Genomic DNA, 26,176 nt, shown 5'->3' on the forward strand with positions numbered 1-26,176 from the left:
TTCTATCTATAAAAAAAATTCTATCTATAAAATTCTATCTATAAAAAAAATAAGACTTTCTTTTCTTTACCTTTAGTACATCCTGATTTAACATCGCCGACGTAGCCAGGCGGGCACGCGCATTCTACAACGTGATTGTAAACGTTACAGTCCATGTTGCCGGTGCATGGATTCTGTGCGCAAGGATTTTCGCAACGATTGTTGATGCAGGCTCTGTTGGTCGGACAATCCGAATTGCTTCTGCATCCTAGCAGCACGCAAGAATCCCTCGGGTTGCCGCCGAAACCAGGCGGACACTCGCAGATGGCTTTGTGATTTATACCATGACATATCGCGTTCTTACCGCAGGAGGATGGCGAACAAGCCGGCACGCAATTGCGTTGGACACACGCGTGCGAACCGCTACAATCGCCATCCGTTCTACATCCTGCAACTGAAGATCGGAAGCATATTATACAATAAGTATCAATTCCTAAGTTCTTCTCGAATCTTATCGATGTAAAAAAAAAGATACTCTACCTTTTGTGCAGGCAATATCCGGATTTCCGTCGTATCCCAACGTGCACGAACATAACGGTTTGTGATTGATGACCTTGCAAACGGCGTTAGGTCCGCACGCGCAAGGATCTCGACACACCGCGTTGATGCAGGATCTCTCCGTTGGACAGTCATCGTCCTTGGTGCATTCGATCTTAAGGATCGGCTTGGTAGCCTGACAAGTACCGCTTCCGCTGCTGACATATCCGCTGGGGCACACGCACACCATGGTGCGTATCGGATACGTCGGCAGAACCCGACATTCAGACGGTTCCGTGCACGGATGTATGATCAGACACGGATTCTGACACTTGTTGCCGAGACAGGCGAGTTTGTCCGGACAGTCGCTGTCTTCCCTACATTCGGGTCTGACTTCCGGTTGGCAGTTGACGTACGGGTTACCGGTGAAGCGGGATGGGCAACGACATATCGGCAAGTGATTGAGGACTCTGCATTCCGCGCGGGACGAGCACGGATTGTCATGAACGCAAGGATCAATGCACTGCATGTTAATGCAAGAGTGATCGCCTGGACAGTCGCCGTTGCTGTAGCAGCCGATGACACGGCAACGATCCAACGGATTGCCATAATAGCCTTTGCGACAGCGGCAATCGGCTACATGATTATTGGGGAAGCATTCACTGTCGATGCCTGTGCATGGTTGATCCGCGACTAAGCACGGATTCACGCAGTTGTTATTCACGCAGGCTTTGTCGAGTGTACACTGGCTGTCGTGACGACACTCGACCGACTGACACGCGATCTCGGGATTACCCTGGTAGCCTTGCTCGCACGAGCAGATCGGCTTGTGATTCCTCACGTAGCAGACGGCGTTGGTCCCGCAGTTGCAAGGGTCGCGACACTGCCTATTGACGCAAGCCTCACGATCACTGCAATCGTCGTTCGTCGTGCACGTCCCAACGACCGTCAGTTGTACTGTGCGGAATTGGGATAATTTATTATGGATTTTTATAAAAAATTATGTAGTATATTTTAAATTGTTTAACTGATCGATTCGCGAATAATTTATCATTCTTGAACTACTTACTTGGTCGGCATACACCATCAATGTCGGTGATCCATCCCTCCGGACACGTGCAAATCATGGTCCTTACAGGCACGGTATCGAGAACGTCGCAACGAGCGTTCTCCAAGCACGGTTTGATGACTGGGCAAGGATCGATGCATTTCTCTCGGATGCATACCAATTTGTCCGAACAATCGATATCGACTCTACACTCCGGTTCTTCGTCCGCGAGACGCCGATTGCAATAGGAGAATGGATTTCCCAGAGGAATATTTTCGGGACAACGACAGGACGCCACGTGATCCTGGACGTAACAAACGGCATTCTGCGCGCAGGGTGAATTCTCGGCGCAAGGATTCACGCAGCGACCATCGTTACAAGCCAAATTGTAGGGGCAATCGTGATTCGTGTTACACTCGACCCTCTCACAATGAATTTGAGGATTACCATAATAGCCAGGACCGCAACGACAAGCTGACCTATGATTTTTACCGTAACATTCCGCATTGATGGCGCATTTATTGTCTAGGATGCAAGGATTCACGCATTGACCGTTGTAGCAGGTGGCTGCGTAATCGCACTCGCTGTCAGATTCGCAGTCGACTGAAATAGACAATCACGATTGATGGGATGTGTTGAATTAAAATTAGGAAGCCGTTATGACAAAATAAGAAATGCATGACTAAAATATATATATATACAGGATGTATCTGAAATGACGCATTAAACTTTAGAAGCGTATTCTAGAGGTCAAAATAAGACTTTTTTTCCTATGAACATGGGTCCGCAAACCTTCCTTCGAGTTAGAGGCCCTTAAAGTTTGGGGAAAAAATTGAAAATTGGCTGTATTTCAGAAAAAAAATTATTTGACCTTAGTTTTGACGTTTATATCATGACGGTTATATCCTATTATATCACCCTCTCTTGAGATAAATAAATTTGCGTTGCGAGTGTTTGGTCAATTTCATTTTCGAATTTTAGCTCGGAGGGGAGTTCATTTTCGGATCCATGTTCATTTCTTATTTTGATCTCTAGAATACGCTCCTAAAGTTTAGTGCATCATTTCAGATATGTAATAATATATCCTGTATATTATTACATAACTCTTTACACGAAAAAAGATACAATTAATTGTATTTACGTTTGAAACATCCCAACTGAGGATTTCCAGAGTAGCCTGGAGGACATACGCAAGATGGATAATGATTCACGACGTTACACTTGGCATTGGGTCCACAGTTGCAAGGATTAATACACGCTCTGTTGACACACGCATAATTTCCTGCGCATTCGTTGTTTGATACGCACTCAGGTACGATCTCCGCTGCAATATCATACATATATATATCATACATATATATCATAAAATATCATACATATATATATATACAATGTTGGGCTGTATACAATAATCTTCAAGATGTAAAATGTCTTTATTCAATTGAAATTCGTCTTACGTGGAACGCATTTGATCGTGGGAGCGCCGACATAGCCGATTGGACATTTGCAGATTGGATGGTGATCGTCAACGTGACACAGAGAGTTTCTACCACAAGGATCGCCAGCAATGCATGGATTTATGCAAAGCGAATTTATACATTGTTTATCGCGCGCGCATTCGCTATTCGTGTAACATTCCGGTCGAAGTCCTGGAAGCGATGGAGCAACAGGGACTGCAACAGAAATTTTACAATCTTGATAACGACATCACGAGAAATAATAAGATATAATTGATAGTTGTAAGAAAGACTGCAAATTGTCTTATTTTATATTTCACATTTTTTTTTACCTCTTGCGCATTCTATGTAAGCGTTGCCTGCAAAGTCCTGAGAACAGAAGCAGATACCAGTATGAGATGTAGCTTTACATTGTGCGTTGAAACCGCACTGAGTTGTCAAACAGGCGTCTACGCATTTTCCATCGAAGCACTTCTCATGATTCGCGCAATCTTGATCCAGATGACATTGTACATCGCCTAATACTGCATATACGTAAATGATTAAAAAATATCTGCGACAATAATATTTTATCTAAGCATTTTTTTAATCAGAAATCGATACATACCAAGCGGCTTGCAATTGCCGTTAACATCGGTGATCGTATTCGATGGGCACAAGCAGATTATCGTACGAAGTGGAATCGTGTTCAGGACTTTGCATTCCTGTTCACTGGTGCACATACCGGCGGACACACACGGGTCTTGACACTTGGTGTTAATGCAAACGAGATTCAAAGCGCATTCGCTGTCTTGTATACATTCCGGCTCGGAAGGTTCACCTGAGAAGAAATTAATAAGAAGTTAATACATCCAAATATTTTAGAAAATTCTTAATAATTTCATGTATTGAATTTTTTTGTTGAATTTAAGAGCTCACTTTTTAAAAAAAAATTTAATAATAGCATTCGAAGTATATAATATCAACGTACCATTGCACGTTATGTATGGATTTCCGATAGTACCCGGAGGACATGTACACTTGGGCTGATGATCGCGCGCGATACAGATCGCAGTTTCGGCACAAGCATCTTCCTCGCAAACCGGTCTGCAAACCCTGTTTAGTCGATCGCAAGCCTCATGATCGGCGCAATCTTCGTTGTAATGACAGATTGCGGAAATGCATGCCACGCGTGGGTCACCTTGAGTTCCTTGCGGGCAAATGCACTGAGCTCTGTGAGACACCGCTCTGCATTCCGCTCCTCGGCCGCACACAATATCACCAACGAGGCAAGGAGTGACACAGTTATCATTTCGACAGGTCTTGTCATAAGGACAGTCGTTATCTACCTTACATTCAGCTGCAAAGAAAAAATTATGCATAGTGAGTAGATATAATTCATAGATTTTTTTCTAATTTGTCTTAAAGTTCTTTAATTGTGCTAATAAATCATGCAAATGTATTATCGCTATTTTACAAAAAGAAATAGTAACAGCTATTATTTAAAGACTCATGTTGACGCGTACAGTTTATAAAAATTTTCAAGATATTAATTTCTGAAATAAAAGAGAAAGAGAGAGAAACAGTAAAAAAAATTTACGTTTGAAGCATTGAAGTTGCGGATCACCCGCTAAACCGCTTTCGCAGTGACAAGAGGGATGATGATTGATTGCGATACATTCTGCATTTAGACCGCAACGATTGCTGGAACACGGGTTTTGACATCGTTGATTTATACACGCTTTGTCGGACGGACATTCGGTATTCGTTCTGCATTCCGGAAGAACTACATCTTCTGTGGACGAAAGACAACAATATAAAAATATTCAATTGCTTATATTGAGAAAGAAACTGATATAATACGATACCTTCGTAGCAATTTATAAACGGATCACCGGTATATCCACGGGGACATTGACACGTGCGACGGTGATTTTCAATGTGACACTCAGCATTTGGAGCGCATGGATTAACGGTGCATGGATTGATGCACTGACGGTTCAGACAGGCCATATCTGGTGTACATTGTGAGTCGCTCTCGCATATCGCACCGATTTGTTTGTCCACTACGAAATATTCGCAATTCAATTATCATTTTATAAACTTGATGCTAATTAAATTCAATTTTTATTTTTGATTTTTATTTATATTAGTTTTAGAATTTTTCAGCAATTTTTCAGCATATTTTTATCTCTATTTTTTTTTCTATTAACATACGTATATATCTTTTAGGTAAAATTTTACCTGATACACAAGCAACTGTGGCATCGCCGGCGAAATTCGGTAAGCATTCGCAAATCATTGTTCTCATCGGTAGTGTATCTACGACACTACATTTGGCGCTTGCAATGCATGGTTTTGTTTCTGTGCACGGGTCTTTGCAAATACCATTGAAACATGCCAATTTGCTAGGACAGTCAGCGTCGACTTGACACTCCGTCTCTGGTTCTAGTAAGTCTAGAATAGCAATAGTCAGTATTAAAGTTTTTAATGTAAGAAATGAGTAATTATTAACGATTTCGATAATAATTATCTCAAAACAAAATCTATTTTAAATAATCACTTATTGAAATTTTCTCAATTTTACTAATAATAATTTAATAATTTGCAATACCGATTACATGAAAAATTTATTTCTTCTAATTTATTCTCTTCAGTCCTTCACGAGCCTTATAATATTGAATTCTTACCTAAAAGGCATGAGTTGTAAGGATTGCCTATATAACCAGGTGGACATTTACAAGTTGGCCGATGATTGGCGACAGTGCATAGTGCCGATGGTGGACAATTGCAAGGATTAACGCATTTCAGATCACGACAGGCTAAGGACGAAGCGCAATCGTTGTTGCTGATACACTCGGGCCTCTCACATATTTCGTAAGGATTACCCGTGTATCCATCAGGACAATAGCATCGAGTCTTGTGATATCCATCAGCGGTACACAATGCGTTGATGCCGCATTGCGTAACCAGACAGGTATCGATGCATTCGTTGTTGATGCAAGATTGAATCAACGGACATTCATTATCGTTACGACAACCGACTGAAAAAAATATTATTAAAGTTGATAGCATATATAATTATATGAAAAATGTGTCAATTAAATAATTTATATATACTTTGGTGACAGTATTGCTGAGGCCTTCCGGTATAGCCTTCATTACAAACGCATATAGGTCTATGCATTATCACGTGACAGCGACTATTAAGACCGCAAGAATCAAGAGTGCACGGATCGACGCATTTTTGATTGAAACAAGTTTTGTCATTCGAGCATTCGGAATTTTGGGTGCATTCTGGAACCGGTTCTGTAAACATATAAATTTAATACGATGAAAAAAAATCCCTTCCTCAATATATCTAAATTAAAAATTAATTATAATATATTAATTCTAATATATTATATCTAATATATTAATATAACATTTCGGAAACTAAATTTCTTTTTATTAAAAAACTTAATTTTAATATTTCGGTAATTAAATTATAATTCGTGTGTCCATAAAATAATGTAACACGATTATAATTTTTCAAAAGATTTTGATAATAAAGGTATGTTTAAAAAATATATCAATCACAGATATATTTTGGATATAAATGTTACCTTCGAGGGTTGGGATTGTACATTGCACTCGTGCATTGCCCGTGAATCCAACTGGACAAGAACAGATTGGTTTATGATTAACGGTCTGACAGATGGAATTGATACCGCAGACGCCGATGCAGGGATCTCGACACTTTTGCGTGAAGCAAGCCTTGTCACGCGGACAATCTGAATTAATAACGCACTCGGGATAGATGCAAATCGCGATGCCGTTTTTCACTCTACACTCGCCGTTATAATTGCAAGGTGATGGACTGCATGGATTAGTTTCTGAAAAGAAGAAAAAAAAGTGTGCGTGTGTTTTAAAATGATAGAAAGCCATATTTAAAAATTAATATCAGAATTTTCTCTATTTACCGATCTTTGTGTAGCATTCCTCGAAAGGATTGCCGATTAACGAAGATGGACAGCTGCAAAGTGGACTGTGATTGATCGTCTTGCATACTGCTTTACTACCGCATACATTTTGAGAACAAGGATCTTTGCACTTATTCTGTATGCAAGCCTTGTCGCCTGGACAATCCGAGCTAAGTACACACTCCGGATGGCAACCGGTTACACTCGTTGGAACACCTTGCAATCCAGGTAGACATTTACAAATTGCAGTACTGCCGATTGTCTCGCAAACAGTATTCGGGCCGCACGGTGAAGGATAGCACGGATCCTTTTCCTTAGAATCTATAAATGCAAAGAAACATGCAACGAATAACATTTATCACAGAGAGAAAGAAAAGCTTGAGAGATGTCTTGTGTAATTTTTTCTGTTTTGCAAAGTGACTTCAATTTAATTTCAAAAGAAATAAATAGATAAATATTAAATCTAACGAAATAATAAGAGATAGCGAAGTTACCTTCTACGGGAACTCGACAAAGTGTGAAAGCATCTCCAATCGTTGGTAACGGACAAGAACAAATGGGAACGTGATTGGATACCGTGCAGATCGCACCAACGCCGCAAGTACCAGGGCAAAGATCTTGACATCTCATTCTTATGCATGCTTGAGATTTCGGGCAGTCGGTGTTCACAAGGCATTCAGGTTGACATCCTTGATACGGGTTGCCTCTGTAGTTCGATATGCACTCACAAATGGCTGTGTCGAATCTCTCGTAGCAATACGCGTTTGTTCCGCATGGTGAGGGATTACAAGGTCTAGAAGATACTGGCGGTGCTGGAGTTGCTAAAATAAACAAAAAATATACAATTAAAATCTCACTATTGCAATTACGTTTCAATTCTTGCATGCATATAATATATATTATATCATATATATTATTGTAATATAAAATTAACGCGATTAGAAATATATATATTTTCATATAATACATATATAAAATTAACAAATGTACACGTTTTTTTATACATGCATCTTCTATACATGTAAAAAAAGTGCAGCATGATGCATATATTTAAAAAGACATATTGCGCATATAAATAGTAAAAAATGATATTTAGAAAATGTTGCAAGAGTGATCGATATGTGAAAGAAACTGACGTGCAGTTTTTTAAATACATCTTAAATGCATCATTATATACAATATGATATTTACACATTTAGAGATGAAAATTCAGGATTTAGAGATTAAAATGTCGAAATAATATTTATCAGAGGTCAACTCCTAAGATAGCGGGGATTTTCTTACATATGATCTTAGAGCAAACTGTGAATGGGTCCCCAGTGTATGATTCGGGACAGGTGCATCGGGCTTGGTGCAAAGTGACTTGGCACAGTGCATTGAATCCGCACAATCCAATGCACGGGTCGGTGCATTTCTGCTTAATGCATGCTCGATTGTTGGGACATTCGCTGTTTGCGCGGCATTCGGGTTTACAATTGGGCGGAGATCCTATGTAGGTTGGTATACAGGAACAAGAGGGTTTATTATCGACGGATACCACGCATTGCGAGTTCAATCCACATGGTGAGGGGTAACATGGGTCCTTGCTGGGTTCTACATCCGATGTTGCTGGCAATGAAAAAAAAATCATTATTTGTTTAAAAAAAATCAGGGAAAAAACATTTACGAAAAGATAACTAAAAGAGACATCACAAAAATATCTAAACAATACTCTCTTATGGGTTAAAACGCTTTTTTTTTAAATATTTTTGCAACATCTCTTAGGCATCTTTGCATTATTTGGACCCTTCTGTGGGGTAGTTACTTACTTATGGGGAAACAGTTGATGAACGGATCACCGGAATGCCGATCAGGACACCTGCAAATGGGATTGTGATTTCGCGTTATACACAGTGCATTCAGTCCGCAAGTATTTTCGCAGGGATCACGACATCTTGTATTCATGCAAGTCTTGCTCTGCTCACAATCGGTGTTAACAAGACATTCGGGCCTGCAACTTGGCGGGATTCCCAAGTAACCGGGTAGACAAGAGCAGGAAGCTTGATCGCCGTATTCGCGACAGATGCTGTTAGGTCCGCAGGGGGAGGGTTCGCAGGGTTTGGTTCGCGCTATCGAGATGTAAGATGGTTAAATTAGTTTCTTCTAATAACAGAGTTCTTTTCGAGAAAAAGACGACAGATTATAAACAGATTAAGACACTCACTTTGCACACGTTTACAGAGCGTGAATGGGTCACCTTCATAATCCTGGATACAACTACATGTGGCTATGTGATTGACGACCGCGCATTCCGCATTCTGGCCACAAATTCCATTGCAAGGATTTATACACTTATTATTCGCGCAAGCTTTATTGTATGGACAGTCGGAATTCTGTATACATTCCGGTCGACACTCTCGATATGGATCGCCACGATATTCGGATATGCAAGTGCAGATACCGTTACGGCACTCGGCATTGAGTCCACATGGTGACGGATTACATGGGTCTGTTGCTACTGGTGGAATATCTGTATCGGGAGACGCAAATATGCATAACAATAATTGTTTTCTACGATGTGCTTCTTACGAAAATATAATAATGCAAGCTATAATTTAACGAAAACTCTTACACATGGGTGCTAGGTAACAACTGTTGAAGGGATCGCCTGTATATCCGTCAGAACATGTACACGATGGAGTATGATTAATCACAGTACACAAGGCATTAACGCCACAGGATCCGGGGCAGGGGTCTCTGCATTTCTCTCTAATGCAAGCTTTATTGCTGGTACAATCAGAATTAATCGAACATTCGGCACGGCAATAAGGTGGCGATCCGATGTAATTAGGCATGCACGCGCAAGACGAATAACCTCCCCTGTCTTGACACGTGGAAAACGGACCACAGGGCGACGGAACGCAAGGGTTAACTTGTATCGATGGTGTAGGTGTCACTGAAAAGAGATGAAATAATACAGGACTTTCGTATGCAAAACGCATTTTATCGTGCGAAAACTTACGGGGCATGTCGAAACACTTGACGAAGGGATCTCCGATCTGATCGGATCCGCAGCTGCAGAATGGACTGTGAGACAAGACGGTGCATTTGGCGTTGATGCCACACACACCTGGACACGGATCAACGCATTTCTGATTGATGCATGCACGATTCATGGGGCATTGAGTACTAACAACACATTCGGCTTTGCAGTCGGGAGGAGTTCCTTGATAAGTGGGCAGACACGAACAACTAGCTTTTCCATTTACGTTAAGACATTGACTGTTCGGACCGCATGGAGACGGGTTGCAAGGATTACCTATTGGTGTCGGAGCTGTACAAGATTAATCACACGGTAATATATAAAGGCAATATATAAAGGTGATCGACAGACATGATGCACTTACGAGTATCTTGTATGGGTCCGCAGTATCTAAATGGATCTCCGGTAAATCTTGACTGACAACTGCACGTGGGTATGTGATTGATAACTTCGCAAATTGCATTGAGACCGCACGTTCCCGGACATGGGTCCTGACACTTGTTTCTTACACAAGCTCGATTGGATGTACAATCGGAATTAATTACGCATTCAGGTCTACAACCCTCATACGGATTTCCGTAGAAATCGGGCAAACAAATGCAGGATGCCGAATTGAAAACCTCGCGACACATCGCATTCGCACCACACGGTGATGGTTGGCAAGGATTTAATGAAGCAAGCGGTGTATCGACTAAAATAGAAAGGTGTAAATTATTTATCAATAAGTATCAAACAATTATACAAAGTGGCCCCAAACGTTCCAGCCAGACTTTTAGATCTTATAGGAAATTTAATTCTGAACAAAAAATTTCCTATAAACATGGGTCGAAAAATGCTTCCTTAAGAAGTTATCGCTCAAAAACCTCTGATGAAGGAAGAGTAAAAGGTGAAAAGAAAATGAAATAAAAAGAAAATGAAACTAAATAAATTTCTTGAAAAACGTCTTTATTCGTTTTCTATTATTATGTGCTATTACTAAAATATTAGTTAAAAAAAATTATTTTATTTTCATAAAAGAAAAAGATTTTTATTTTTTATTTTTATCGTTTTTTTCAAGAAATTTATAGTTTCATTTTCTTTTTATTTCATTTTCTTTTCACCTTTTGCTCTTCCTTCATCAAAGGTTTTTGACCGATAACTTCTTAAGGAAGTATTTTTCGACCCATGTTTATGGAAATTTTTTGCTCAGAATTAAATTTCCTATAAGATCTCAAAGTCTGACTGGAACGTTCGGAGCCACCCTGTATATGTTCAACATTTTCATTGCAAAAATGGATGAGGAATAATGTTACAAAAATTGGGTAATGCACTTTTCGCGATATTTTGCTATGTTTCTTCGAAACTTACCCGGTCGGGGGTTACATTGAATGAATGGATCGCCGGTAAAATCATTGGCGCAAATGCACATTGGGGTGTGACTGACGGTTCTACATTCCGCGTTTCTACCGCACGATCCCGGACAAGGATCCCGGCATTTTTGATTAATGCAAGCCTGTTGACTGAGACATTCGCTGTTACTGATACACTCTGGTTTACATCTAGGCGGAATTCCGACGAACTGGGGTAGACACGAGCATGATGGGGCGTTGTTGAGAACTCGGCAAACCGCGTTCGAGCCGCAAGGTGAGGGTTGACAGGGATTTATCGATGGTTTCGGTTCTTCCACTGCAATTTGAACAAGGAACGGTCTATTTCGATATTATGTAACGTAATGACATAAATCTCCCGGTTGCAGAAGAAATTCTTACGTTGTGGTACGCATTGAACGAACGGATCTCCTGTGTACGGTGGCGGGCAGCTGCATATAGGATTGTGATTCACAACAGTGCATTGCGCACTTAATCCGCACGCACCGAGACATGGATCGATGCACTTCTGATTGCTGCAGGCTCTATTGCGAGCGCAATCGACGCTTATGAGACATTCCGGTCTGCAAGATGGCGGGGTACCTTTAAATCCAGCGATGCACGTGCAAATCGCTTGACCGTTGGACACGCGACAGTGACTGTTTGGACCGCACGGGGATGGATTACACGGTTGAGATTCCACGATGATCGAATCTATTTATAATAAGAATTACTATTCGTGTCGGGAGATATTCAAAAATTACCAGGTTAAATAGCGACGAGTTATAAAATATCACGGTGGCATACAAACCTTGAAGAGCCGTGCACGAAATGAATGCGTTGCCGGTCATATTTCTCGGGCAACCGCACATTGGCAAATGATTAATGACATTACATTCCGCGTTAAAGCCGCATGTTCCGACGCACGGATCGCGACACTTATGGAGCATGCATGCCTTGTCCCGAGAACAATCGGCATTAATAACGCATTCTGGTCGGCAGCCGACATACGGGTCTCCGAAGTATTCGGATATGCATGTACAGATTCCATCATTGCATCGGGCATTCTGGCCGCATGGTGAGGGATTACATCTGTCTGGGGGCGGTACTGAAATATGCATATAAATTGAATGCTCACTAATTTTCTTATAATAATATCCTGAAAAACAGAATTCTTACGAGGTCTTTGAGGCACAGTATTGCAACCCACGAAAGGATCGCCGGTGTATCCTTCGGGACACACGCAGGACGGCGTATGATTGATCACCGAACAACGTGCCAGGAAGCCGCACGAGCCTGGACAAGGATCTCTACATTTTTCTCTAATGCAAGCTTTATCGGCGGGACAATCCGAATTTATCGAGCACTCGGGTCGACAGTTGGGTGGAGCACCGATGTAATTCTGCATGCAACTACATGCCGGGGCATCACCGATAGCTCTACATAGGGAATTGGGTCCGCAAGGTGACGGCAAGCATGGGTCCTTCGGGTATTGATCTTCTGGTTTTGAAACTATAGAAAAATATAGAGAATATATTATAATATTTTTTCGTTCAAAAATGCGCGGAAAAATGGATACGATTAAAGTTAAAATTGATCGAATTAATTCTTTTTCGTTAGCTGTCTTTAAACTTTAAAACAAGATATTAAAAACATGATATTGTGCATTCAAGATATTCTGTATAAACATACTTGGCATTGCAAAGCAATAGATGAACGGATCGCCCGTGAAGCCATTCGCGCATACACAAATTGGGCTGTGATGTATGACCTTGCATTGAGCGTCACGGCCGCAGGTGCCGATACACGGATCTACACATTTTTGATTCACGCATGCTCGGTTCGATCCACATTCTGAATTTACTAAGCACTCTGGTCTGCAATTCGGTGGGGTTCCGATAAATTCGGGCAAACAGGAGCAGACAGCTTGATCATTATTATTAGTGCATTGACTGTTGGGACCGCAAGGAGAAGGTTTGCACGGTTCACGCTTTTCATCGGAAACTATAATAATAAATAACGTAATGTTACATTTAAAGAGTCAATCATATTATACGTTCTATAATACTTCGCACTCCTTTAAACGTTACTTACTGTCAAGAGCCTGATAAATGCAATTTATATACGGATTGCCAGTGTAGCCTTGGATACAAGTGCAAACAGGGATATTGTTGACAACTTGGCAATTGGTATTAACACCGCACGAGCCAGGACATGGATTCTGACACTTGGATCCGATACAAGCTAAATGCGCGGGACAATCTGAAGAAATGATACATTCGGGACGACATCCTTGATAAGGATTTCCAATGTATTCGGGCAAGCATGTACAAGAACCAACGCCATTTTGTTCCCTACACACGGCGTTCGTTCCGCAAGGTGATGGTTGGCAAGGTTGACTTGGTACCGATAATGTGCCTAAAAAAATGTAATGTTTCATCCTATCATAATAATCAATCTGGTTATAAATAATATTTTCGCGCGCGCGAGTATGATAAATTTCTTATTCATTAAAAAAATAACAAATTAAAATCTAACTCTAACAAGAATTCTATTATAAATTGATTAACACTGTTCGTAAAAAGGGATACTTAAAAAAAAGTCAATCACAAACTTACTGGGCATGATTGCGCACTGAACAAATGGATCGCCTGTATAACCGGCAGGACACGAGCAAATCGACACGTGATTAACAACGTTGCAACTGGCCAAGGAATGACAAGAGCCAGGGCATGGATCTCTGCATTTGCGATTAATACACGCCATTTGATTTGGACATTCGCTGTTACCGATACATTCCGGCCTGCAACTTGGTGGTGTTCCAATAAACTCGGGCATGCAAGAACACGATGGTGCGTCGTTGACGACTTGACACTGAGCATTGGGACCGCAGGGCGAAGGTTGGCATGGATTTATCGGTTTTGGTACATCTTCCGCTTGAAGATAAAAATACAATCTCAAATAACGCGGGTTATAAGACACAATTTGTTGCTATTCGACATGAATGCATATATGAAGATTTTTTTAAAAATAGAAAAAGGAACCTACGTCTTGGTATGCAACGTACGAACGGATCGCCAGTAAATACGGGAGGACAGCTGCAGATTGGATTGTGATTCAATACTTGGCAACGAGCGGAAATACCGCACGAACCGAGGCAGGGATTGCTGCATTTCGTGTTGATGCAGGCTTCGTTTAGCGCACAATCAGTATTCACTATGCATTCGGGACGGCAAGCGGGCGGACTTCCTATGAATCCAGGTATACACGTACATACTGCTTGATTATTAAAACTCTGACATCGACTGTTCGGGCCACAGGGCGATGGATTACATGGGTTTTCGATGACTGTGGGATCTGCAAGAGCGTTATTGCCGAAATCATTAACAGATGTTTAAATCTTTTGCGACGATATGAAATATTTTTTTTACAAAAAGAGCCAATATTCATCTCATAAAAACGTTTGATTATCGACAGATTTACCTTGAACGATCGGATAACACGCTGCAAATGCATTGCCGGACATTCCGTCAGGACAAGCGCACATCGGGGTATGATTTATTACTGTGCACTTTGCGTTTTGTCCGCAAACTCCAATACACGGGTCGAAACATTTGTTACGAACGCAGGCTTTGTCTAACGGGCAATCTGGATTTTGCACGCATTCGGGTCGACATGCGGTATAAGGATCACCTTGATACTCGGGCAGACAGGTACAAGTGCCGTCACGGCACATCGCATTGGCTCCGCATGGGGATGGATTACAAGGATCTTGTGGTACAGCTGCAAATATTATTACTTATCTTAAACAAATATGGTATCTTAAAAACAAAATGCTGAAGGTATAAAATATAATGTCGCACATTTTGTGTTTAAAAATATCTCATTATTTTATAATTTCAATCACCCTTTCACTCGAGATAAAAATATTAAAATATATTACATCTGATTAAGATCTGATAGAATATTTATACAATTTCATACTTCACGATTTTATTAATGCTTGATAAATCATGTATTTAAAAAAGCATGTATTTATGTCTCCATTTTTGTTTCTTCAATTATAGGGGTGATATATTATAAAATAATAAGGGTAAAAGAATAAAAGCTTACGAGGAGGTTCTGGGGAGCAATTGACAAACGCATCTCCGGTGTAACCCTTCGGACAAAGACAGACGGCCATGTGATTAACCACGAGACATTGCGCTCCGATACCGCAAGAACCTGGGCATGGATCTCGACATTTTTGTCTCAAGCATGCCCTATCGCTGCTGCATTCGGAATCCACGGTACATTCTGGCCGACAGTTCGGGGGGCTACCGATGTAATTTTCTAAGCACGTACAGGTCGGCACGTTTGCGTAGCCGCTATCGCGACAAATGGCGAATGGACCACAAGGAGATGGAACGCATGGATTTTGTGGCGTCACAGGAGATGTATCTTCATTTATCTCTGTGAATAATTTCTATTATATTTGCGCCCAAAATTCTGTATTGTGATTCTTTAATTAAAGCATCGCTTTAATTTTGAAAAATGCGCGATATCTTATTTTGTTAGAAGAGAATCAAATATAAAAAAAAGTTTTACTTTAAAAAGATTTTCTCTCGCTAAATCAAATATCATGGGAGACGATGCATTAAAAAAGCAATTCAATTTTTAATTATTTTATAGGCGTACTTACGCATTTGGAAGCATGTTACGAAGGGATCGCCAGTAAAACCTTGATTACAACTACAAATCGGGCTATGATTTATCACTTCGCATCTTGCATTGATACCACAAATACCAGGACATGGATCAACGCATTTGCGGTTTTTGCATGCACGATTCACGGGACAATCGGAGCTAACAGTGCATTCTGCGCGACAATTTGGCGGGGTTCCGATAAATGTAGGTAAGCAGGAACATATTGCTTGACCGTTTAATTCACGACACTGACTGTTAAGGCCACAGGGAGAATCGCTGCACGGATTACGTTCTACTGCTAAAAAAAGATTTTTATAAATTAGATTTTACATAACATAATAATTTTGATTTATCGAAAAAATTAAATGCCAGAAAACTATTTGAAAATATTGATTTATATTAATTTGCTTAATATTTCCTTGTGAAATTTATCATGTACAAATGTTATTGCATTGCTTAATTAATTACGTTAATTAATTGCTGGATTTTTAATTTTGAAAATAAAATATTTTAATAAATTTCTTGCAAATTAAAAAAATTATTAGATTATATCGAACTAAAAATTTCCTGCGCGAGTCTCTAAATCACTTACTCGTATCTTGCATAATTCTATTACACGAGACAAATGGATTGCCGCTATATCCAGGTTGACATGTGCACAATGGCGCGTGATTCACTACTTGACAAATTGCATTGTATCCACAAAAACCTGGACAAGGATTTTGACACTTCGATCCGATACATGCACGATCTGCGGTGCAATCGGAATTTATCGTACACTCGGGACGACATCCTTCGTATGGATTGCCTGTATAATCTGATTGACATGTGCAGGAACCAACACCGTTTAATTCGCGACATATCGCGTTAAAACCACACGGTGATGGAATACAAGGTGTTGGTTTTACAGCATTTATGACATCGCCTATAAAAATTTCAATTATGTTCAGATACACTTTTAATAATAATTTTGATTACTATTAAATCATATTTTGATTGCTAATAAATCATCAAAATAGAAAAATTATCGGACATATACATATTTTCAATTACTGATGTTAAAAGACAAATTTAAGAAGATAATAATAATTGTCATATAACGAGGACAAATTTAAGAAGATAATAATAATTGTCATAATTTCGAATATATCAAATTTAAAAAATATAAATAACACACATCATAAAATAACAGTTACGCATAAATAATAATATGTAATAACTCTACAATATACATAAATAGATATAAATAATAACAGTATATGTATATTTTCTTCTCAATTAATTTTAATAAGAGAGAGTTTAATATATAATTGCCATTTAATATTAAAAATTGAAAATTTGTTATGGAATATCTGTTATTGGAACCGCATTTTGTGGTTCTAAATCATCCTAAACATGAATACATGATTTACACTTACTTTGTTTGGGATTACATAGCATGAATGGATCACCTTCGAATCCGTCAAGGCAAATGCACATAGGTGTATGGCTTATTACTCGACAATCAGCATTAATACCGCAAGAGCCCGGACATGGATCGCGACATTTCTGATTGATACATGCTAATTGCGTGGAACACTCGCCATTACTAACGCATTCCGGTCTACAATTCGGCGGATTACCGATGAATTCGGGCAAACAGGAACATGAATACGCATTGTTTATAACTTCGCATTTACTGTTAATTCCACACGGGGACGGGATGCAGGGATTAACCGGTACTGGAGATTCTATTGCTGTTGGAAAAATAAAGAATGCAATGTTTTCCTAAATATTTAACCAATGTCTGACAAGTACATTATACTTTTCAGTTACTCACGTCTCGGGATGCACTGAGTGAAGGGGTCACCGGTCAACTCGGAGGGACAAGAACAAATCGGATTATGATTGACAACTACACATTGCGCTCTAATGCCGCACGTTCCGGGGCAGGGATCTATGCATTTCCGATTATTGCAGGCCATGTTAGCGGGACAGTCGGAACTGATAATGCACTCAGCTCGACAATTAGGTGGTGCGTCCAAATATCCAGGGAGACAAGAACAGACAGCTTGTTCCTTTACCTTTCGGCACTGGCTGTTCGGGCCACACGGTGTGGGATTGCATGGATCTTCCGTTATCGAGTCTATGTAAATATTAAGAAGTAGACGGTTACAAGAGAGGGAAATAGCAATTCAATTATTAACATCGACCGTTTGAAACGTTTCGAAATTGATCGCTTGAATGAGTACCTTCTATCGGGGAACACATTATAAAGGCATTGCCGGACATTCTCGGCGCACAAGTGCAAATCGGTATGTGATTTCCGACAGAACACAAGGCATTGAGACCGCAAATTCCGAGGTCACATGGATTCTGACACTTGTTCTTAATGCAAGCTCTGTCTCTCGGACAATCGGAATTCAGAATACATTCCGGACGACATCCAAAGTATGGATCTCCTTGATATTCAGGGAGGCAAGAACATACACCATTAAAGCATTGCGTATTTGCACCGCAATTTAAACATGGATCCGTTGGTGTGAGTGTTGTATCTGAGGAACATGAATTTTAGCATTCAACGAAGTCAAGTATTTTTAAATTTTCTTAAGAGAACGTGACAAATATTTTTCAAATTGATGAAGTTTGTCTATTTTTATAACACGTGTTGATATCCTAAATATTTGTTACAGATTAAATCTTACCTTCCTCGGAAACTGGTCTACACATTACGAATGGATCACCGGTAAATCCAGTGAGACAAGAACATATGGGTGTATGTTGATGAATGCTACAAGTTGCTTGTACACCGCACACGCCATCGCAAGGATTTCGACACTTTCTCTGTATACATGCCTGATTAGTCGAACATTCTGAGTTAATTGTACATTCAGGTCTACAATTGGGTGGTGTTCCTATATATGTCGATAAACAAGCACACGATGCTTGACCGTTAATGTCACGGCATTCCGAGAAAGGTCCGCAGGGTGTAGGTGCGCAAGGATTCACAAGTGGACGAGGCTCTTCATCTTTAGCTATAGAGATAAAAATGATCTTAGCTCTCGAATGTCTTCAATAAAATGTTAACATTATTTCTCTAAACAAATAAGTGAAATTGAATTTAAAAGAAGAGAAAAAGAATTATTAATATTCACAAAGTCGAAAGACATTATATATTTAAGATGCGGTCTTGAGTCAAAGGATACACAAAGTTAGAAGAAAATTTTTTGAGACAGTATATTCGCGCGTGCATAGTTTTGAAAAAATATTTCCTTCGAAAAATTAATTTAATCTACTTAATTTATATTCTTGATTTCTTACGTGGCATTTCAAAGCAGGCAATGAATGGGTCGCCAGTAAAACTAGGCGGACACGAACATATGGGATTATGATTGATCGTTTCACATCTCGCATTAGAACCGCACAATCTAGAACTACTGCGGCAAGGATCGCTGCATTTATTCGAGATGCACGCCAGACTAAAGGCGCATTCGGTGCTAATAGTGCACTCGGGGCGACAATTTGGTGGGCTACCTAAGAAGGCGGGTAAACAAGTGCAGACACTCGTACTATCCACTACGCGACACAAGCTATTAGGTCCACAAGGTGATGGTTCGCAGGGGTTACTGACAGTACTGTCTCCTTCTAAAAATTTTACATAGTATATTTTCCAAATGAATGTAATAAATTCTTGTAATAATAAAAATATCGTGCGATAAAATATGTTAAATTTCACAGCATATCGCACCTATTTCTACCGGGCTGCAATATAAGAAAGCGTTGCCAGTATATCTGGGATAACAATTGCAAACCGGCAAGTGGTTGATTACTTGGCATAATGCATTGCGTCCACACGATCCCGGACATGGATCTCTACATTTCGTATTTATGCAAGCCAGATTAGCAGGACAATCCGAATTCAAGATGCATTCTGGTCTGCATCCTTCGTACGGATTACCAATGTAATTCGGTAAACATGTACATGAACCAGCACCGTTGAATTCCTTGCATACTGCATTGGAGCCGCAAGGAGAGGGGGTGCAAGGATCAATCGGTGACAATGGTGTGGCTAAAAAACGACATTAATAATAAGTAATGGAATTTGTATTTAAAAGAGAGAAATTTGTCTCCGCATAAATCAGCAGAATTGGGAAGTAACGCAATATCGTTAATTTCGCAAATTTCGTTTGTGACGAAACAAATAATTTTATATTTTACGATAATAACAAATTCAATTTTTTGAAGTTGCATAAAGTTAAAGATGATTTTGAATATTGAATCTATTAAAAGAAAAGCTAAAAAATACTCTTTTTTTATTTACGGAATTTGAAGGTTTCAAAGAAATAAATTTTTTTGCAACTTTTAAAAAATAAATTTTTTTGTAAACATATTAATATTCTAAATTATTATCAAAATTATTATCAAAATTATTATTTTTGATAACAATATCAATAACAATATCAATATGAACTTACATCAATTTGTTGTTATATTTTAATATAAACGAAATCTCTAATATATGTAAATTTTCTATATGTATATGTTATATTATGTATTTTACATGTATATGTCATATATGACTTGAATTTGATAATAGCGTCAAAAATAATGGAAATTAAAACAATTCATTATTTTTTGAGATAACGAGCTACTTATACGTATAAAATAACTTCCCCAATTCTATAAACTAGATAATAAATTGAAATCAATTTAATTTCGATCTGATTTTTATCTGATTTTAATACTATAAACACAAAAAGATAATTTCTATGTTTATTCGCGCAATAATTCATATAAGATACGTATCTAATCCACATTGAAAGTTTAGCAAATCGAAATTACATCAGTTTTAATTTTTCTGGTACTTACGTTCTCTGAAAATGCATTGCGTGAATGGATCACCGGTGAAACCATCCACGCAAGAACACATCGGGGTATGACTGACAACGTGACAATTAGCATTCGCACCACAAGAACCAACGCACGGATCCTGACATTTTTGATTAATGCAAGCCAAGTGATTAGCGCATTCGCTATTACTGACGCACTCTGCTCTGCAATTAGGCGGAGTGCCGATAAAATTGGGTAAACATGTACACTCAGATCTATCATCGCGCGCTTGGCAATATGAATTTGGACCACACGGATTTGGTTTACATGGCGTAGGAGGTGACGGTAACTCTTGAGCTAAAAATTGCAAAATTCAATTTACAAAAAGAAAGAAAAAGAAAGAGCAAAAATTTTCTTAAAAATTCTACATTGATTGGGATTACATTGATTGTGAATACTGACGTAATTTAAGCGTACTTACGTGCTTCTTGGTAACATCTAACGAAAGGATCGCCGGTTTGAAGAGGAGGGCAAACGCAAATCGGATTATGATTCACTACATGACACAGGGCATTTAATCCGCAACTTCCTGGACAAGGATTTGTACATTTTTGATTGCTACAAGCCTCATTTTGTGGACAATCCGTGCTGACTATGCATTCAGGTCTGCAGGTTGGGGGGCTACCTAAATATCCTCTTACACAGGAACAGACTGCTTGATTGTTTATAACGCGACATTCGCTGTTTGGTCCACAGGGCGAAGGGGCGCATGGATTAGCGGGTGGCATATCTAATACAAAAGTAACGGGCATTGAATCTTCGGGAATCATTTACAAAAAATTGTGATTTGTTTAATTTCGCAATATTGAATCTGAAAGCGATTTTTATCGCTTTAAAACGGGATCTTCATATACCTTGTAAAGGCGTGCATTGACTAAATGCATTGCCAGTCATATTTCCAGGACAACTGCACATGGGAACGTGACCGATTACCGTGCATAATGCGTTAAGGGCGCAAGCTCCGGGGCACGGATCTAAACATTTATTACGCATGCACGCTCTATCGCGAGGACAGTCGGCATTTAGGACACATTCCGGACGACAACCTACATATGGATCTCCTCGAAACTCTGGTATACAACTACAAACACCGTCTGAGCATTCCGCGTTGGGGCCGCAGGGTGAAGGGATGCAGGCGTCTTCGACTGGAGATGGAATTGCTGCAAAATATATAATCGATATACTCACGATACAAGTGATAAAGTGAACTCAAATTATACTCCCGGCCAGTCTCAGGATACGTGGCATATCGAATAAATCTTGATAGCTTACGTGTTGTTACAATCTCGCAGAGAATAAATGTATTTCCTGTGTATCCTTCGGGACATCTGCATGTGGGAATGTGATTAATGACTGAACACAGGGCATTAGTACCGCACGAGCCGGGGCACGGATTAACGCATTTCATGTTGATGCAAGCTCTATCGCTCGGGCATTCCGAGTGTATGATACACTCAGGTCGGCAATTAGGTGGCTGACCTATGTAATTTTCCAAGCAAGTACACGCGGGAGAACCGCCGATACTTCTGCATTGAGAGAAACTACCGCATGGGGATGGCAGGCATGGATCTTTTTCAATTATCGATGGTGTTACAGCTGAAAGACATTCGGAGTTACATTTGACGACGATTGCCATGTGGCATACAAAGGATAACATTGATTGGATTAAAAAAATGTAATTCTTCATGTATTCGATGTACGGTCTTACGTGGAATTAATGTGCATATGGTGAAAGGATCTCCACTGTAACCGGGCATACAACTGCAGATCGGGCTGTGATTAACGATCATGCAATTGGTATTGAGTCCACATGGGCTTGGACAGGGACTCACGCATTTGTAGTCCTTGCATGCTAATTGCGGGGGACATTCTGAGCTAGCGATACATTCGGGTCTACATGCAGGTGGAGTTCCAACGTACGTTGGCAGGCATGAACAGACTGCCTGTCCAGATACTTCTTTGCATTTGCTGTTGGGTCCGCAGGGTGACGGGGCACAAACGTTTTCATCTGAGATTATTTCTGGGAAAAATTTCATTGATTAATGTAATATGCAGGTAAAAAGTATATATATATATATATATATATATATATATATATAAAATTTCATTGATTAATGTAATATGCAGATAAAAGAGTATATATGTTTCCATCTTAAATTTAAAAAAAATGTTTCTATGAACAATGTTTCTTATAATCACATTTTATAAAATTATCAACAATTAAAAATATATTTTTCATAAAATAAATTATGCATTAAGATTTTATTAGTAACGTAAGAATATTATATATATATATATATATATAAGTTTCTTAAGTTTTTTAACATTTAAAATACTATCTTATATGATATTTAAAATTTGCAATATTATTTTTCTGAAAATATAATATTGCAAATTTTAAATATCATATAAGATAGTATTAAATGTTAAAAAACTTAGGAAATTTTTTTCATATTTCTAATTTTCTTTTTCTCACAAATACTATATGTAAAATTAAAATTTTGTGAATGAAAAAATGTTGATTAGTAATGTCATCTCATAAAGAATGCCTCCTCTCAATTTTAATGCATATTAGATACAACGAAAATTTATAAAGACTAATAAAAAGGTATTGCAATATAGATTATATCACAAGCAAATTTATTAAAAAAATTTTGGTTAAACAAAATTGGAGCTGTGTAAGATTGATGGCACTTACTCTCCACGAAACAAGAAACAAAAGGATCTCCAGTATATCCGGGGATACACGTACACATCGGTTGATGATTAACAACCGAGCAATCGGCATTTTGGCCGCACACGCCTGCACAGGGGTTGACGCACTTATTTCTTATGCACATCAAATTGGATGGGCAATCGGGATTGATAACGCATTCGGGTCGACACGCTAAATAAGGATTGCCAGCATAATTAGAGGTACACTGACAAATTGCGATGCCGTCTCGCTCTCTACATATCGCGTTCGTGCCGCATTCAAAATTTGCGCAGGGCGATGGTTTTGGTTCCAGTTCTTGTTCGTAAGCTAAAACAGCGCAAAAGGGTAGACAGGATTAAGCAATGTCGTGTAAAAAATGTACGGACTAGTTTTCTCAAGATTTTTCTTACGAGGTATCATCGAGCAACGCGTATACGGGTCACCGGTGAGACCGTAGGAACAGACGCAATGAGGTATGTGTTGCACCACATGGCATTCCGCACTCTCTCCACATAGACCTGGACAGGGATCTATGCATTTTTGCCGCACGCAACTCTGATGACCGGGACATTCGGAATTGGAGATGCACTCGGGTTGACAATACGGAGGCGAGCCTTTATACTCGGGCAGGCACGAACAAGAGGGCATATCGTTAATGACTTGACACTGAGCGTACGGACCGCAGGGCGAAGGTTGACAAGGGTTTATCGCAGGAGCTACTGGTCCTAGAGTAATAAATGTTTTCTATTTTAGTAGATGGCCGGGGCGGATTTATGCTTTGTATTGATTTTACGTCATATTTACTCATAACATCGCATCTGACGAATGGATCGCCTGTATAACGTTCGGGACACGAGCACACAGGATTATGATTGACGACTACACATCTGGCTTGAATGCCGCATGTACCAGGGCAAGGATCTTTGCATTTCTGATTGATGCAAGCTTCGTTTGGCCGACAATCGGAGCTAAGAGTGCACTCTGGTCGGCAAAGGGGTGGTGATCCAAGGAATTCCGGCGCGCACGTGCACACGGCCTGTCCATTTAATTCGCGACATATGCTGTTTGGACCGCAGGGATTCGGACTGCACGGTCTTGTTACGGACGGAACTACGCGAGGAAAATATCATTAGCTCATTTGTTCGAGCACATACATAGATCGGATATTTTTTTTATTCTAAATATCATACCTTTCATTACATCGCAAGAAATAAACGCGTTTCCGGTGGTACCGGAGGGACAACTGCACATCGGCGTGTGATTTATCACATTGCATAAACTGTTTTGTCCACAAGTTCCTGGGCAGGGATCTACGCATTTATTTCGTATGCATGCCCTATCCGCGGAACAATCCGTACTGAATACACATTCAGGTCGACATCCAAGATATGGGTCGCCGAAATATTCAGGTAAACAAGTACAAATGCCGTTATTGCATCGAGCATTTGATCCACAGGGTGATCCACTGCATGGATCAGGTTTTTGTACTGGCATGTCATCTATGTCATAGCAATACATTATTAGTTTAAGTTATGTCGTAATAAATAAATAAAAAATTTTGTAATTAATTCAGGAGAGGTTTTGGCGTAACTTACTAATTGGCGTAGGTTGACAACTGATAAACGGATCGCCGGTATAACTGTCTATACATCTGCAGATTGGGATATGATTGTGAACGGTACAATCGGCATTCAGACCGCAAGAACCTGGACAGGGATCTTGGCATTTTTCGCGAATACAAGCCTGATTACTCGGACAGTCGGAAGAAATGATGCATTCAGGACGACAGTTTGGCGGTGCGCCAATATAATTAATCATGCAGGAACAAGATGGATAACCATTGACATTGCGACATTGCGAATTAGGTCCGCACGGAGAAGGTATACAAGGATCTGAAGGCGGACTTGGTAATGGAGAAGCTAAAATTTAAAGCAAAAAATTTCAAGGTAAAATTATTACATAATTTTTAAAGATAATATTTAAAGATAATATTTAATTATGCAAGTATTTTTTAATTGAAAAAATGTAATTAATATTTTCAAAATAATATTTCCATAAAAATATTATTTTGAAAATATTAATTACATTTTTTCACGGCCATTTCATATCAATCAAAACTTAAAAATAAAAAATAATATTTAATGCAAGGACAATTTTATCTATGACCTAGTATGATATTGATATTATTTTAAAATATGAAAACATTATAAAGTAATGAAAATTATAATGCGTATAAAAATTCGCTTACGTGGTACGAATGTGCAGCGCGTGAATGGATCACCGCTGAATCCGGATTTGCACATGCATATTGGACTATGATTCACAACTCTGCATGTTGTTCCCTGACCGCACGAGTTTGGACAAGGATCGATGCATTTATTATTTTCGCAAGCGCGATTCGTCGCGCATTCTGTGCTAACTGTGCATTCTGGCTTACAACCGGGCGGTGCACCGATATAATTTGAAAGGCAAGAGCAAACAGCTTGGCCATTACTTGATTTACATTGACTATATGGGCCACAAGGAGATTGTTGACAGGGATCAATGTTATCTGATAGAATCGCTGTAAGATAATCAGTATTAACTAATTGTCTTT

The 26,176-nt window shown here is 39.4% G+C and overlaps 1 protein-coding gene across 1 annotated transcript in view; it reads right to left on the reverse strand.

The window, feature by feature from the left end:
* The window catches only part of LOC105250109, a 105,351-nt gene that overhangs the window by 3,158 nt on the left and 76,017 nt on the right, over positions 1 to 26,176 (reverse strand). The window contains exons 77-127 of the mRNA XM_025414443.1: positions 25,829 to 26,143; positions 25,176 to 25,499; positions 24,771 to 25,079; positions 24,385 to 24,690; positions 23,991 to 24,305; positions 23,584 to 23,907; positions 22,594 to 22,905; positions 22,158 to 22,481; positions 21,740 to 22,045; positions 21,307 to 21,615; positions 20,865 to 21,182; positions 19,744 to 20,064; positions 19,317 to 19,640; positions 18,701 to 19,030; positions 18,248 to 18,550; positions 17,836 to 18,141; positions 17,435 to 17,752; positions 16,609 to 16,941; positions 16,012 to 16,314; positions 15,444 to 15,782; positions 14,814 to 15,113; positions 14,379 to 14,687; positions 13,949 to 14,266; positions 13,425 to 13,748; positions 13,023 to 13,334; positions 12,510 to 12,842; positions 12,142 to 12,438; positions 11,733 to 12,044; positions 11,332 to 11,649; positions 10,349 to 10,675; positions 9,964 to 10,275; positions 9,574 to 9,897; positions 9,166 to 9,471; positions 8,771 to 9,070; positions 8,247 to 8,570; positions 7,457 to 7,783; positions 6,963 to 7,283; positions 6,606 to 6,875; positions 6,121 to 6,309; positions 5,691 to 6,044; positions 5,245 to 5,457; positions 4,869 to 5,066; positions 4,601 to 4,795; positions 3,992 to 4,360; positions 3,629 to 3,841; positions 3,354 to 3,545; positions 3,022 to 3,237; positions 2,706 to 2,888; positions 1,586 to 2,167; positions 520 to 1,473; positions 71 to 433 (exon numbers count right to left, since the gene is read on the reverse strand). Coding sequence (XP_025270228.1) covers positions 71 to 433; positions 520 to 1,473; positions 1,586 to 2,167; positions 2,706 to 2,888; positions 3,022 to 3,237; positions 3,354 to 3,545; positions 3,629 to 3,841; positions 3,992 to 4,360; positions 4,601 to 4,795; positions 4,869 to 5,066; positions 5,245 to 5,457; positions 5,691 to 6,044; positions 6,121 to 6,309; positions 6,606 to 6,875; positions 6,963 to 7,283; positions 7,457 to 7,783; positions 8,247 to 8,570; positions 8,771 to 9,070; positions 9,166 to 9,471; positions 9,574 to 9,897; positions 9,964 to 10,275; positions 10,349 to 10,675; positions 11,332 to 11,649; positions 11,733 to 12,044; positions 12,142 to 12,438; positions 12,510 to 12,842; positions 13,023 to 13,334; positions 13,425 to 13,748; positions 13,949 to 14,266; positions 14,379 to 14,687; positions 14,814 to 15,113; positions 15,444 to 15,782; positions 16,012 to 16,314; positions 16,609 to 16,941; positions 17,435 to 17,752; positions 17,836 to 18,141; positions 18,248 to 18,550; positions 18,701 to 19,030; positions 19,317 to 19,640; positions 19,744 to 20,064; positions 20,865 to 21,182; positions 21,307 to 21,615; positions 21,740 to 22,045; positions 22,158 to 22,481; positions 22,594 to 22,905; positions 23,584 to 23,907; positions 23,991 to 24,305; positions 24,385 to 24,690; positions 24,771 to 25,079; positions 25,176 to 25,499; positions 25,829 to 26,143 — 16,194 coding nt within the window. The remainder of the gene's footprint in view (positions 1 to 70; positions 434 to 519; positions 1,474 to 1,585; positions 2,168 to 2,705; positions 2,889 to 3,021; positions 3,238 to 3,353; positions 3,546 to 3,628; positions 3,842 to 3,991; positions 4,361 to 4,600; positions 4,796 to 4,868; positions 5,067 to 5,244; positions 5,458 to 5,690; positions 6,045 to 6,120; positions 6,310 to 6,605; positions 6,876 to 6,962; positions 7,284 to 7,456; positions 7,784 to 8,246; positions 8,571 to 8,770; positions 9,071 to 9,165; positions 9,472 to 9,573; positions 9,898 to 9,963; positions 10,276 to 10,348; positions 10,676 to 11,331; positions 11,650 to 11,732; positions 12,045 to 12,141; positions 12,439 to 12,509; positions 12,843 to 13,022; positions 13,335 to 13,424; positions 13,749 to 13,948; positions 14,267 to 14,378; positions 14,688 to 14,813; positions 15,114 to 15,443; positions 15,783 to 16,011; positions 16,315 to 16,608; positions 16,942 to 17,434; positions 17,753 to 17,835; positions 18,142 to 18,247; positions 18,551 to 18,700; positions 19,031 to 19,316; positions 19,641 to 19,743; positions 20,065 to 20,864; positions 21,183 to 21,306; positions 21,616 to 21,739; positions 22,046 to 22,157; positions 22,482 to 22,593; positions 22,906 to 23,583; positions 23,908 to 23,990; positions 24,306 to 24,384; positions 24,691 to 24,770; positions 25,080 to 25,175; positions 25,500 to 25,828; positions 26,144 to 26,176) is intronic.

The sequence above is a fragment of the Camponotus floridanus genome, unplaced genomic scaffold, assembly GCF_003227725.1.
Source record: "Camponotus floridanus strain SB8 unplaced genomic scaffold, Cflo_v7.5 scaffold80, whole genome shotgun sequence".
NCBI lineage: Eukaryota > Metazoa > Arthropoda > Insecta > Hymenoptera > Formicidae > Camponotus > Camponotus floridanus.